Source organism: Babylonia areolata, chromosome 7, assembly GCF_041734735.1.
Source record: "Babylonia areolata isolate BAREFJ2019XMU chromosome 7, ASM4173473v1, whole genome shotgun sequence".
NCBI classification, from domain to species: Eukaryota; Metazoa; Mollusca; class Gastropoda; order Neogastropoda; family Buccinidae; genus Babylonia; species Babylonia areolata.
The window spans coordinates 32,400,949-32,416,261 of NC_134882.1; the positions used below are offsets into that span (position 1 = coordinate 32,400,949).

General features: G+C 37.5%; 2 protein-coding genes across 4 annotated transcripts in view; one reads left to right on the forward strand and one right to left on the reverse strand.

Annotated features, from left to right (window-relative positions):
- The window catches only part of LOC143283972 (ras-related protein Rab-9B-like), a 12,288-nt gene extending 4,175 nt beyond the window's left edge, over positions 1–8,113 (forward strand). For 2 of the 3 annotated variants that reach the window (XM_076590453.1, XM_076590455.1), the window contains exons 2-3: positions 2,480–3,191; positions 4,646–8,113. In XM_076590453.1, the coding sequence (XP_076446568.1) occupies positions 3,018–3,191; positions 4,646–5,074 (603 nt within the window). In that variant the 5' untranslated portion in view covers positions 2,480–3,017 and the 3' untranslated portion in view covers positions 5,075–8,113. Of the gene's footprint in view, positions 1–1,516; positions 1,618–2,479; positions 3,192–4,645 lie in introns of those variants that run through there. The other variant, XM_076590454.1, reaches the window with a different exon arrangement.
- A 1-nt stretch (position 8,114) lies between these two features.
- On the reverse strand, positions 8,115–14,942 carry LOC143283973 (DNA-directed RNA polymerases I and III subunit RPAC2-like). Its single transcript, XM_076590456.1, has 5 exons — positions 14,808–14,942; positions 12,624–12,724; positions 10,685–10,770; positions 9,729–9,808; positions 8,115–8,336 (listed from the first exon to the last, which is right to left on the reverse strand). Exons 1-5 carry the CDS (start codon positions 14,838–14,840, stop codon positions 8,277–8,279), a joined length of 360 nt encoding a protein of 119 aa, XP_076446571.1. The 5' UTR covers positions 14,841–14,942; the 3' UTR covers positions 8,115–8,276.
- Positions 14,943–15,313: the final 371 nt, after the last annotated feature.

Below are 15,313 nucleotides of genomic sequence, written 5' to 3' on the forward strand. Positions count from 1 at the left end.
ACACGAAGGGGGTTCAGGCACTAGCAGGTCTGCACATATGTTGACCTGGGAGATCATAAAAATCTCCACCCTTTACCCACCAGGCGCCATCACCGTGATTCGAACCCGGGACCCTCAGATTGACAGTCCGACGCTTTAACCACTCGGCTATTGCGCCCGTCGCAGATTAGTTATGAGTCGCTTATCTGCCAGTGTGATTGTCCGTGAGAGACTGGATTCGATTCTTGCTCACTTCCTTTCTCCCATAATGAGTTTGACTGACTGGAAATTCAAAGACTGACCCGTCTAGTCATGCGGATGAGACTGATGATTAAAACGGTCCGGTGTAAACTGAAATTGGCGCACAGAAAATGAACCCAAGGCAAAGACTGCATGAGTGTTGTATTCTGGCAAACTGAATCTGTTGAAGTAATTCATTCCGATAGGTACACAAAATTAATATGATTACATGCATGTCGTACTCAAGCCCAGAATCAAACGCGCGTTGGGTTATAAATCCTGTTGTCAGGCATATGCCTTACGGCAGTGTGTGGTGTAGGATCAGGATCAAGATTTGGGGCGTTGTTATATACAACTTAGCCATTTTAGGTGTTTTTTTTATGCCCCTTCAGATTTGCTCCTTTACATTGTTGGTCAGGTCGTTGACTAGCTCAGTCATTTTATCCATCAAAATCTACATTGTTGGTCAGGTCGTTGACTAGCTCAGTCATTTTATCCATCAAAATCGTATTTCATTTTTGTCAATTGATAACTCATGTTTATCTATGATGTTCTTAAAAGTATTTAAACTAGGTGCACGTTTGATATTGTTTGTTAATTTGTTCCAATAATTTGTTACTCTGTTACTAAATGTAAACTTTCGGAGATTCGTTCTGGAATAATGTTTAAATATTTTATCTGTGCTGTTTCTTGTTGTGTCTACCTTTGGAGTACAAAAAAGTATGCTTTATTTACATCGTCAAACCCATTAAATATTTTGTACGTCTGTATCAAGTCCTATCTTACTCTTCTTGCTTTAAGTGATGGTAGTTGTAAGTGCTTTAATCTTTCTTGGTATGAATGTGTGTAGGGCCAGTATATCTGATGTGAGGGTGAAATTTTGTTTTAAAAAGGTCAACTACACCGACGAGCCGCAAGTCAGGTCAGAAAAAAAAGAAAGAAAAAAAAGAAGAATAAATCCAGTGAATGTAAAAGGGCTTATAATAATAAATAAAACATATCAGTTGATGAAGTAATATCTTCACTTTATCAAAGTGAAGAAAAAAAACAACATGTTCAAGTTATCATTGAATAATAATCCATAATTCATATAATACTGATTATAAAATCGATTTCCTTTTCTTTTTCTTTCCTTTTCCCCTAACACTATAAGATGCTTTTCATTCATTTATAGCTACTTAAATCCTGTTGATACATTTCTTCTGGAATGCAACCCAAGTTGGAAGAATATTCTGTTGTTGTTTTTTGACACTACTACTTTATCATAATAGGCATTGAGCGAATCCGCCCCTGGCACGTGACCATCACATGACCATCTATCATGTAGATAGATAGCCTACAAACATTTGATCCCGATACTGACCTGTGGACTGGGTCACGAAGCCATTGCTTGTTAAGGTGAAATATTGAATAATACTATAACCGGAAGTTGTTTCTTTCTTCGATTCTGTGTTGCATATTCGCACCCTCCTAATTAGTTGCATGCTTGCACGTGTGTGTGTGTGTGTGTGTGTGTGTGTGTGATTTTGTTGTTGCAGGAGTGGTGTGTGTGTGTGTGTGTGTGCGCGCGTATGTGTGTGCGTGTGTTGTTGTTACAGGGTGTGTGTGTGTGTGTGTGTGTGTTGTATTTTGTTGTTGCAGGAGTGGTGTGTGTGTGTGTGTGTGTGCGTATGTGTGTGTGTTGTATTTTGTTGTTGCAGGAGTGGTGTGTGTGTGTATGTGTTGTATTTTGTTGTTGCAGGAGTGGTGTGTGTGTGTGTGTGTGTGTGTGTGTGTGTTGTATTTTGTTGTTGCAGGAGATGTGTGTGTGTGTGTGATGCCCACATGTATGTGTGGTGTGTGTGTGTGTGTGTGTGTGTAATGCCCACATATGTGTGTGGTGTGTGTGTGTGTATCACTGTATGTATGTGTGTGTGTGCGATGCCCACATGTGTGGTGTGTGTGTGTGTGAGAGAGAGAGAGAGAGAGAGAGGGAAAGGACTAGCTCAAGGATACATGCAGGACATATTTTCTTGAGCCTGTTATATTCAGTGAAAGATGACATGCAGCGATTATCAAACTTTTCAAGTTAACTTCTATTATCAAAACTTTACTTTATAAACAAAAACAAACCAAACCAAACCAACAAACAAAAACACATCTTTAGCTTTAAATCTATGAATATCCTGTTCTCAATATACATCTAATGTCTGCAGATTTTTTTGGATATGTATGTGTGCCAGAGACAATTCTCTCATCCTGGTTTGGTTTTCTATTCCAGGTTCTTCCAACAAAAGAACAGGGTATGAAAGTGTCACCTTTTGTTCCTCATAGAGTGATCAGTGATGATAAGAAACTCTAGGGACAGCTGGACAGTACAAGGTCTTCAGAGAAGAAACCCCCCTCAGTGAAGTGTTTCGGTCCTTAACTCCTTACGAGTTATAATAAAATATATGAAATTAGTCACTTTCTTCAACTGGGTAAAATATAAAAAGTGGATGAATGGAAGCAACAATATCATTTTTAAAATAAAGTGTGATAACCAAACATAGTTTAGACTAATAAAAAAAAGAAAAGAAAAAAAAAGTGTGAATGTTGGTTGAGTGAAACAGCTACAATATGAATGGAACGTGCAAAGGCATCATCAAGAAAGTCTGAGAAAGCAGACCTGAAGAAAGAAAAAACCTAAACATAAAAGAAACATGACAGATGTAATTTTGGAAAATTGTTAAACAGACTGTAGCAAAGTGAAAGAGAGATCTGAAGAAAGAGAGGGGAGGAAGGAAGCGAATAGAGAGCAGCAAGCAGCAACAGCAAAGATGTCAGGTACGACACTGCTGAAAGTGATACTGTTGGGAGACGGAGGAGTGGGCAAGTCTTCATTGATGAAACGCTTCGTCGACAACAAGTTCGACTCCCAAGTCTTTCACACTATCGGCGTCGAGTTCCTCTCTAAGAACGTTGTGGTTGGTCAGACGACTTTCACCTTGCAGGTTGGTATGGCATGTCATCAATTTTTATTTCATGTATGCCAAAAACTGTGTTAAAAAATGTCTGTGCAGGTTCTTAACCCCATTTCTTTTCTTCTTGTGTGGAGTACATTACTGATGTTTAGTTAAATGTGGGAAATCATCCTATCATTTCTATGGAAATAAAAAAGAAATCAGTCATCTCAAACAGACGCTTGTCTACCTATACAGTGTCCATGAGGGTCTGAGTTCGAATCCTGGTCTTGCCCTTTCTCCAAAGTTTGACTGGAAAACTGTACTGAGCTGTAGTCATTCGAATGATGTAAGAAAGCAAGGTTCTGTGTGCAGCATGCATTACGTGCACTGAAAAAGAACCCATGGCAATACAAGTGTTATCCTCTAGCAAAATTATGTGGAAGAAATCCACTCTGATAAGTACATGAATATATATATATATATATATGTGTGTGTGTGTGTGTGTGTGTGTGTTATCTATACATATGTGTATGTGTATATATAAATATCAATAGATACATACATACATATATTTATAAATATATAGGCACACACATGTACTCATGGCTCAAGTCCGTTGTGTTATGTTGCTAGTAAGGCATTTGTCTTGCAGATGTGGTGTAGTGTATTTGGATTTGTCCGAATACAGTGACACCTCCATGAAAAAAATGAACCTGGTAATGCTGTTGCACCCCCATTGCATCATCTATGATCACTCGGTAACAGAATTTTTACTTGTATGGAAGTTCAGTGATTTTAGTGGGAGTATTTATCGCTATCATTGAGTAGCAATTATTGATAAGTTTTGTTTTACCGGCTCTTTAAAATCATTCTTGTACAAAAAAGAGAAAGAAAAAAAAAAGCTGTATCTGGATGAATATATGTTATTGTCTTGTGGTTCCCTGCTATCTTTACTGCAACAGGATGCATCAGAATAATAACTCCCCTCCCCTACACACAAACACACTTTATTTGATGCCAGAGGACCTAGGTGTGTCTTTGATGGAAAACTGATTTCTTTTTTAAAGGTAATTATCAGTTAATCTGAAAGTGCTATTAATGGATTTGCTTAACTGAAGAATTAGAGTTAACTGAATTCTTTTGATGCAGCGACCAATAGCTGTGTGCAGCCACAGCTGGACTTGTTAGCAATGAGATCAAGTCTTGGGATTGGTGGCCATTGATGGATTACCAATCATTCCTGATACACAGCTGTTGGTGCGTTGTCATTGTGGTTCTTTTCTTGATAACTTTTTACGTAAAATTTTTTAAGATTTTCATCGATACTGGGACACCAAGTTTGTTCTTTTATACCATAGCATGTGATATATGTGTGGAAGGTGTCAAGCATAAATATAGTAAGCAAGCATTTATTACCAAACATCTTACTGTTGATTAAAAATCAAAATCTGTAATACATTATAGTTGGAATGTGTTGTTGACTTTCTTTTGTGCGGTTTCAGATTTGGGACACAGCAGGACAAGAGCGATACAGAAGCCTTCGGACACCATTTTATCGTGGCACAGACTGTTGTCTCCTGACATTTTCCTTGAACGATAAACAAAGTTTTGAGCATTTGTCTATGTGGCACAAAGAGTTCATCACCTACGCTGATGTGCAAGACGGCACGGCCTTCCCATTCGTTGTCATTGGCAACAAAGCTGACATGAAAGAAGAGCGTGAAGTGACCAGCGAAGAAGCCCGCAAATGGTGTTCTTCTCATGGACATTTGCCCTACTTTGAGGCAAGTGCTAAAGAGTCGACCAATGTGGAGAATGCTTTCTTGGCAGTCATTCAACGTCTCCTTGAACTGGAAGATCAAATGGAACAGAGGCCTATGCAAGGACTCCCTGTGGATTTAAGACGAGCACGAAACAGAATATCTTGTTGAGTATCCTGTTTGTACACAGACTCTGGTCACAGATGATAAAGTACATATGTTTAATAGAATTTGGTAAGCAGATTTTGCTGATCTCATTGTCTTTGGATAGGTTTCCTTTACACTGATATTTCACTTGGGTTGTGGGTTTCTGCACAACCAAAAGCATAACTTGTGAGATTTTTTTTTTCCAGTCTAGAGCTGATTGTGATTGGGACAACATAGTTCAGTAGCATCCTCTTCACAGATCAAGATGTCTTTGAGAGTGTTAATCTTGATGGTTGATGGTGGGATATATTAAAGGAAGCATACAGCAGCCCAGTACAGCCCTGTCTGCATACATTCATTCTCTCAAAGCTGCATGGATCAGCATAGCAGCTTCAACCTCATAAATGTTTAACAACCCCCAGTTTTATGCCTGTCATTCGCTGCATTCATGGCAACCTAAATGTCTGTTTCCCTCCAACCTCTGTTCCTATAGCACATTTGTGTCCAAGTATTCTTGCGTCAGCAGGCTTGTGAAAACTGTTGCTGAGGTTGCATGGTGGCAGTCTCCACTCCATGGGAGACACCCACTAGGACTTCAAGGCTAAACATTCATTGTTGTCTGTACAGCGGCATAGTAAGTTGTGTTCTGTATAGTTAAATTACTGTTATACCACATTGGAACAGGCACCAGTGAATGCTGCCAGAGTGAATTAGCAACAGTGCAGGGTCTCCTCTACAAGGTGGTGTCATGGTGGCCTGACACTGATGAAACCCTGTAAACTGTTGGTGCTGGGACTGTGACAGAACAAGCTGGGATATGGTTGTGTATGTGTGGAATTTGGGATTGAGTAAAGCAACTGAAGAGAGCAGTACAAAAGCAGAAAAAAACATCTCTTCCAATAAACCTTACGTTAACACTTACGATTACCTCAAATCCTTCTCTGTGTGTACTTAAAATACATGGAAATACACATTTCTGTTGAACCTGTCTTATAAATGGTTGAACATGAAGACTTCTGCTGCCGATTTGGTACTTAAAATGGTCTTTGAAATATCTAGATATGCAGATTTTTGTTATGATTTGGTGCTTAAGAATGTCTGATAAATGAATGGATATGCAGATTTATGCAATAATTAGGTACTTAAAGCACATGGACTACGAATTTCTGCTAAAATTATTTTGTATATGGTTGGACAACCAAGACATTTTTGCTAATTTGGTTCTTAAAATAGTCTCAGAAATATTTGGACATGCAGATCTCTGCTGATTTGGTACTTGTAACTGTTTTAATTTTATGCTTAGAAATTAAGATACACCCTTGTGTTGATTTAAGAAACTGGTTTGTAAAAAGAATGGTGGCAGATTGAGATAATATTGGCATCTGGCTATATGTGCTTACCAGATTGTGTGTGTGTGTGTGTGTGTGTGTGTGCGCGCGTGCGCAAGTGCATTCGCAAACATGCACAGATGTGTTTGGCTTTCGATAGTTGATCCAAAACTTTACACACTGTAAATTGCTTTCATCAACAATACTCACTTCCATAACCCTCTTGTCAACATATCCTAAAGAGAAAAACTTCCCCTTGGTTTTTTTTTTAAACACTGAAGTGTTGTGAAAACATTTGTTGTTCAAACGAGGTGGAATTCTAGCAAATGTTTGTCACCACTGCAATGTTATGGTTCCATGTGATATCATATCACTGCAATGTTATGGTTCCATGTGATATCATATCACTGCAATGTTATGGTTTCATGTGATATCATATCACTGTGATGTTATGGTTCCATGTGATATTTTAAGTGCCTGATCACCCCCTGTCATTTGAATCTCACCATAAATGTCATCAGATACACTGATTAGGCATCAACCAAACAAACAGAAATCCTTGCATGGCAACAAAACATACAACTTAGCACTAAAGGAGTGTGATAAATATCTGAGGTGTAACCAGCCAGTTTGAAAAGTCCTACACCAATCCCATTGTTGGTGGAACCCAAAACACTTCACCAAACACTTTTCAAAGGTTAAAATAATTCAATGAGACATGCAATATTAACATAATTATTCCAAATCAGGCATTTCTAGCATTGCAAGGTTTGCCCTGATGCAGAAGGCTATTACTTTCATGTCTGTGGATGCAACGTAGGATGTCATGCTTGGTGGGAGAAAGTGAGCAGTATGTTGATTCCATGGTCACTAATCTGTCCTCACCTGCCAATGTTTTCATCATCTGCCTTTTCAGTTTTCGATATCCAGCATGATCAAAGCATTTTGCTGTGACTTTATCACTTCAACAGATAATATGATACCTTACATTGCCTAAAAAATATGTTTCAAATGCTACAAAGCATTTCAAAATATTTGCACCCAGCACACATGAATGAACATGCTTAACAACTCTGCCACAAAATGTCCCATAATGAGCCAGTTTGAGCACCCAATTTTAGACACAGCATCTCACTGGACTTTTTGGGGTTTCCCCACCCACTTCCAGTCCACTGGTGCCATCGTCACAAGGTCTGGGTGATGGAAAACTACCACCATGTGGCCATCCATGGCTGACTAAAGGTGCCTGGTGGAGTGGTCTGCTGCAGCCGTAAAAAAGCTAAAAACTGAACAGGGCTTTATGAATGCAATATAAACATATATATTTATAATATCTGTCAGATACACCCCCCCCCCTCCTCCACCTACTCCCGTGTGAATAAATCACTGCCATCTTTTTCAAAATAAAATAATGTTCGTATGTTCTTGGGCTGCTGTCTGTTTTGCTTTCTTGGTACAACAGCAAATGTGACATCTCTGTTTTTTAAAGTAAAAAGTACTTATGACCATCAAAAACCCTCACCAAAAAGGAAAAAACAACAACAAACAAGCAAACAAAAACAACAGAAATTAATCTGATAGATATTTCACATTTTATTTCATTTATGCAATGTAATGTAATTATTTTGTAAGGTCACAGAACACTTTATTACCATCATTTAAAAAATCTGAAACATAAAAACTGTTGTTGCCATTATACAGATTACACACACACACACACACACACACACACACACACAGACAGACAAACAAACAAACAAGAAAAAGAACTCCCTTTTGCACGACTTTCCTTGACCCATGCATACACACAGAGGTACAAACACACCTTTACACTCACAAATCCTATCATTCTCATTTTCAACCAGACACACAAAGATCAAATAATCACTTGATGCAAATCAAGATGCTCCATCCTCATCATCTGAAGGGTGAGTGGATTTATAGTGAGCCACTTCAGTCTGAAACACAACAAACAGGGAGAAAAAAGGTTTTAGGAAACTGTTCACTGCTACTGATAAAACACTGTTTCAGTTACAACTTGTGTGCTATAAAATATGTCTCTTAACTCCTCACTTTCCTGCCATCTCTTTTTCATGTACAGCTTCAGGAAACTATTCATTATGTTACCAATAAAACATCATTTCAATTATGTAAGCTATTTTCTTACTTCTTTGCAGTTAATCTTTCATGCATACCCAATACACATGTTCACCTGATAACCTTTTCTGTGCTGTTTCTATATATATGGATACACAAGAACCTTGACCATTAAAGCACAGTCACTACCTCTTATTTCAAGCAACTGAGGAACACACACACACACACTTCAAACTGATGACACATCACACATCCCATCAATTTGCACATACACAATTTGTAAGTAAATAAAAGATAAAGATCAAGCCAGAACCCCTTGCCCCACACCTCTCTGTGCTCTATCACCACCAAGCTCCCAGAGAAAGGAATTTTCCAGGAAGCTCACTTTACAATATAACACCTACACCCACAAACAACAGCAGATGAAAGGTGCAAACACAAATCTTCATTGCAGTCAAGACCAGACACACAGCCCTTTGGGTTTGAAGAATGCCTGCATTATGCAGAACACAAACAACTAGCAATCAACATGTCAGTCTTCCAAAGGAAACTGAAATGTTCACATTTACTGAAGAAGGTTCTGAGATAAAGGCAGTCAACACTATTTTTGCAACACAAATGCTCTTACCAGTTTACTGGTATTTTGAGAAATAACAACAGGAACAACAGAAAAACCCACTTTAGCAAAGCTAACTATGCAGTCAGCATTTCATACTTTGAGTGAGTGTGGGGTGGGGGTTGGTGGGGGGCCGGGGGGAGCCATATAAAATGAAATTTACATAAACAGATAAAAAGGGTTAAAACGTTAAGTCCCTTCGCTTTTTAAGGCCATAAAGGCAGTAAATAAATATTCACTGTGTCTAGGGCTGCTTAGCACAGGAAGGCAGGGCCCAATCTTGTCCTTCTGCCATTTCAATCTACCCCGAACAAAGTCAGGTACCCATTCACACCTGGGTGAAGTGTAGAAAATCAGAGTAAAGTGCCTTTCCCAAGCACAAAAAAACAAACTGAAACTGGGCCTCTATTTCTGATTCCTGGTTAACACTGGATCAGAAGTCCAATGCCTGACTGATTTTGCCATGGTGTCCCAGGAATTGATAAAAGAGACACATTACCTGGAAATACTACACACTGCAAACACACACACACACACACACACCTGCACAGATACAGTAATATTGTAACAATAACATACATATCGATACAGAAACTGAGAGTAAGAATGAAAAATGTTATCAAACTATGCAACAAACCTGAAACGTTGAAATGATGTGGCTGCAAACACCACTCAAATCCTTGAGTCCTTTTTTGAATGCGTCCATAGCTGTCATATCTATAAGAAAAAAAACAACAACAGAAAATATAAAACAAATTATCTTAACCAGTATCACATGAACTGATTATTTTCTTACCTTGCAACCCCCCCTCCTCCCCAACCCCCTCCCTCTCCCCACTAAATTCAGAACCATGGAATTAATATCCCTCTATCAGCTTTGTAAAGAATTTTCAAATAAATATTCATGCCCTTCCTGGCCTGAATTTCTAAGTTTAAAGTAAATCAAAATGACACATCAGATCATGATTATGCTGATTACTGCAATCAGAATCTTAGTATCAAAGAAAGCAGGAAAACAAGAGGTCTGGCACAGATACCAGTGCATATTTGTTGCCTGAAATACATTGCATTCAAACTGATTACACCATAAAAATAAAATTAAAACTGCTCTTTTTTTTCTTTTTTTTTACATAATAATGTTCAATGTTCACACACAATAGTGTGTGATTTGTTTTCATAATAATTTCATTTTTCATAGTTTAAAAAAAATCAAGCTAGTATCATGCACTGTTGAATGAAACTTACCAATAGCAACTCCATGAAAAATGGACCACAATAAGGGAAACATACATAAACACAGCTGCCAGAGTTAGGCCAAACAATTCAACATTACATACACTGACACACACTTCCACACACTATATTGGATCTGTCACAACAACCAGTGCACAAACCCCACAACTATTCTTTCCCAAGAAGTATGACTATGAGCTGGTGATTCATACTTTTATAGTCTAACGTCCTTTTTATTTTCAGTGGCACTAACATAAACAAGTATACGGACAGTCTTCAAAAATTTTCTTACAAAACACAGTGAATAAAAAACAACAACAACATATTTAAACAGAAAAGAAATAAGCAATAAACACATACCGCTTGTGGGATACGTCTGTACTCTCAAGTGGATCTTTTTTTCCGATGGATGAGGAACATTGTAACCACAAAATTCAACATTAGGACTGCAAACAGAAACAGAGAGTTGTCATGTATATACATGTATTAATATCTAATATAGTATACCATGGAATTAATATCAAATGACACGTCAGATCATGATTATGCAGATTACTGCACTGTGAGTATCAAAGAAAACAGGAAAACAAAAGGTCTGGCATACATATACCAGTGCATATTTGTAGCCTGAAGTACACTGCATTTTTACAAATTCAATGATCACACACAACAGTGTCTGATTTTTTTGGGTTTTTTTTTCATAACAATGTTATTTCTCATAGTTTAAAAAGTCATGCTAGAACTGGGCCTTTATATCTGATTCCTGGTTAACACTGGATCAGAAGTCCAATGCCAAACTGATTCTGTCATGGTGTCCCATGAATTGATAAAACAGACAATCAGGAAATATTGCACAGTGCACACACACACACCTGCATAGATAGAATAATAGTGTAACAATAACATACATATTGATACAGAAACTGAGAGAAAGAATAAAAAAAACATTATTAACCTATGAAACAAACCTGAAACGTTTCAATGATGTGGCTGCAAATGCCACTCAAATCCTCGAGTCCTTTTTTGAGGCTCAGTTTCTGCATGTTTTTTTTTAGTCCATAAAGGCAGTAAAGGATTAGCACTGCGGAGTACTAACACTAAGCTAAAATTAGTGTAAATATTATTTCAATATCTATACTTATATAAATATTTATACTAATATGAATTTATCAAATTGATTCATTATTCACTTTCTTACTCTTAGTTAAAACTTTGGCAGAATGGTTAAGACGCTCAGCTGCCAATACACAGAGTCCGTGAGGGTGTGGGTTCGAATCCCGCTCTCGCCCTTTCTCCTAAGTTTGACTGGAAAATCAAACTGAGCGTCTAGTCTTTCGGATGAGACGATAAACCGAGGTCCCGTGTGCAGCACGCACTTGGCGCACTGAAAAAGAACCCATGGCAACGAGAGTGTTGTCCTCTGGCGAAATTACGTAAAATGAAATCCCCTTTCATAGGTACACAAATATGTAAGCATGCACTCAAGGCCTGACTAAGCGCGTTGGGTTATGCTGCTGGTCAGGCATCTGCTCAACAGATGTGGTGTAGCGTGTATGGATTTGTCCGAACGCAGTGACGCCTCCTTGAGAAAGTGAAACTGAAACTGAAGTTAAAACTTGACTTACACATGCTACACCAGATCCAAAACAATGTGTGGAAGTGTGTGTCAGTGTAATGTTGAATTGTTTGGCCTAACACTGGCAGCTGTGATTATGAGCGTAGTCTCTGACCAAGCTGCTGGGTAGCAGCGAAAATTCATATTTTTCTTGTTTTGTTTTTTTGTTTAACAAAATAGGTGTAGGTATTCAACTTTGTTTTAATCATTTTACACACACACACACACACACACACACACACATATATATATATATATATATATATATTGTAAATCCGATCTTAACATTATAACTATGATTTTTTTAAAATTTTATCATATTATTCACTGAAATCATTTAAAAATCATGCTTAAACTTGTATTGGTAATCATAACAAATGAAATGCTGATATCATTTTGGAAGAGTAAATTGCGTTTTCATAGTCCCAAAATTTTGAAAACAACCCCCTCCACAAATTACACACACACACATACACAAGCAGTAATTATATAGTATAAAATGTAGCAAGCATTTTAACTTTAAAGCAAAATTAAGACTGTGCATCACAATCACATACCTGCACAAACATTGTGCTACATAAGTGTGTGTTAATATATCCAGTACACACACAGTTGAACACAATATCTACACACAGACAACAACAACAACAATAACAACAACAACAAAACAACAGTGAATTATACTTTTTCATGATCATGTAACGAAGACTGTTTCCTAAGGTGTGATCCTCATCATGCAAGACAAAGGTGCACATGGTTTCATCATCTTTTTCCGGAGATGGCAACTGGAACAATTCAAAATCATTATAGAAAACTAAGTTCATTCAGTGATTCAGCTCTAATATAACAATCTGCTAAAATAACTATCACTCATCTAGAATTAACTACATTGTCTGAATACAGTGATAAATTAAAGTACTAACACTAAGCTAAAATTACTGTAACCATATTAATGAACATTACAGTAAAAATAACCATTAGGTGTGGATGTAACATGTAACAAAATAAAGACAAACACTATGTCAACATTTGTGTTCTATGTTATCTAAAAAATAGTTAGACAAATTGATACATTTTTCACTTTCTTACTCTTAGTTAAAACTTGACTTACACATACTACACCATAAGTTAAAATGAATCTCAGAAGTCCACACAAATTTTTCAGTTGGGAAAGTGGCAAAGAGAGAGACAGACAAAGATAATGAGAAAGAGAAAGTGAGGATAACAGTTCTAGAGAGGGAGATAAAGTCAGAAAATGATAAATAAATAAATCATACTGTATTGTGTTACTTTTTGTCACAACAGATTTCTTGGTGTGAAATTTGGGCTGCTCTGCCCATGAAGAGTGCATCGCCACAGGGCAAAGCCAACTCCCCATTTTTCCTTTCCTTTTTCTCACTGCAAGTGTTTTGTTTTACTATCTAAGTGGATTTTTCTACAGAAATTTTCCAGCTACAATTTACTGGCATGGGTTCTTTTATATGTATGTGCTAAGTGTATACTGCACATATGGAATTTGTTTTGTTTATTGTTATATCTGAAAGACTAGCACCCTGATCATCACTCATGAAGTGAGGCAAAAATATAATTACAAAAATGCAATCATATTCAATTGCATAGTAAAAATATGATAAAACACCATCAATATCATATTCTGTGGCATCTGAAACAGAAAACAAAGGAGAATCTAAAGTCTTAGATAAGTAAATAGGTTGATGCCTAATGATGGTTGTTCTAACAATAAACAAGATTCAATGTTATGATTTAGCTTATGAAGCAGTGATAAGAAACTCTAGGCAGAGCTGGACAGTACAAGGTCTTCTGAGAAGAAGTCGTCTTCTTCTTCTTTCCATTACACGACTAACATCAACTTGCCGATGACTCTGTCATGGTTCATGCATGCTGGGTATTTTCGTGTCTCCATTACCCACCGAACACTGACATAGGTTACAGGATCTTAAGCATGTGTATTTGATCTTCTGCGTGCGTATACACACAAAGGGGGTTCAGGCACTTGCAGGTCTGCACATATGTTGACCTGGGAGACCAGAAAAATCTCCACCCTTTACCCACCCTGCACCGTTACCGTGATTCAAACCCGGAACCCTCAGATTGAAAGTCCAATGCTTAAACCACTCGGCTATTGCACCCATCAGTCCCCCTCAGTCAAAGTTTTTCAGATTTAACCATATGCTCTTACACTAATAATTTTCCATAATCGCTTTTATCATAATGACATCCTCATCCTGATTCATTTTGAACATGAAAAAAGCCCCAAACAACTGCTGTAGCGCAAACATCTCTGCATCTTGTGAGGTTGTTGACAAATTGAAATTCGTGAAGGTGGAGACAATAAGTGAATAACAGGTTCAGGTTCAGGTTAGGGGCGATGTTTTTTGTTATTTTGTTGGTCAGGTACTCCCAAGCCCAGGCTCACCTTTGACCATCAAAGTCAAACATTGTTTTCTTTATGATATCGTGGTCATGAATAAGCTTTTTAAAGGCATTCATTTTAGGTGCACGTTTGATTTCTGGAGTTTGTCTAAGTCTATTCCAATTGTTAGTTACTCTGTAACTAAAAACATATTTTCTAATGTTGCTACTATAATGTTGCTTCTGAATTTTGTCGATACTGTTACGGGTGACAATGTTAGTTTGTGAATCAATAAAGAAACATGCTTTGTCAATGTCATCAACATTATTATATATTTTGTACGCTTGTATCAAGTCCCCTCGTACCCTTCTCGCTTTAAGGGAACCAAACCGTGTTTGCATATTCTAATGATATAGGTCTTACCAATGCTTTATATAGTCTTAAAAGTGTGCTACAAAAAAGAAATGATAACAAACTCGAGACAAGATACTTACCACTTCAATCCTCTCCTTCTTCTTTTCACTCATTTTGTTATTCTCTTGATGTGACTGGTCGACGAAATCTCAAGTAACTGCACAACCACGTGAACTTGGAAAACTTCTTTCCTGACAGGAAGTTGACAATTTTTCGTTCATGTCAGCTCAACCCGTTTAAGAATGCCTGCTTCCGGGGTTGATTTTGAAAATATAATCATTGTCGAATTTCGTTCAAAATCTATAAAACTTCAAATTTTAGTTTCTCAATATCTTCAGATTTGTTTGAAATGACACCAAAGAAGGAAAATAAAGTACACACACATATACACAAAAGGAGAAAACATGTATTCCTATTTGGTCAGTTACCTGCCTCAGGAAATCACTTCGCAAAGAGCGAACTTTGTGATCAATACAAACAGGTGTGATAAAACCTGTGTTCAACAGAATGCAGAACAAAGTGTAAAATCAAATACAGTTATGGGTTCATTTCAGTGTTGGCAGTTAGCAGTTTTCTTCATGACTTT

What these genes read in the sequence shown, in the direction of transcription:
- LOC143283973 (XM_076590456.1), bottom strand. Translation starts at nt 14,840, where the DNA reads ATGAGTGAAAAGAAGAAGGAGAGGATTGAAGTG. An exon ending in ACAGACGTATCCCACAAGCG is followed by an intron (nt 9,809 to 10,684) that starts GTATGTGTTTAT and finishes TTTTTCTTATAG; the next exon opens with ATATGACAGCTATGGACGCA. An exon ending in ACATCATTTCAACGTTTCAG is followed by an intron (nt 8,337 to 9,728) that starts GTTTGTTGCATA and finishes GTTGTGTTTCAG; the next exon opens with ACTGAAGTGGCTCACTATAA.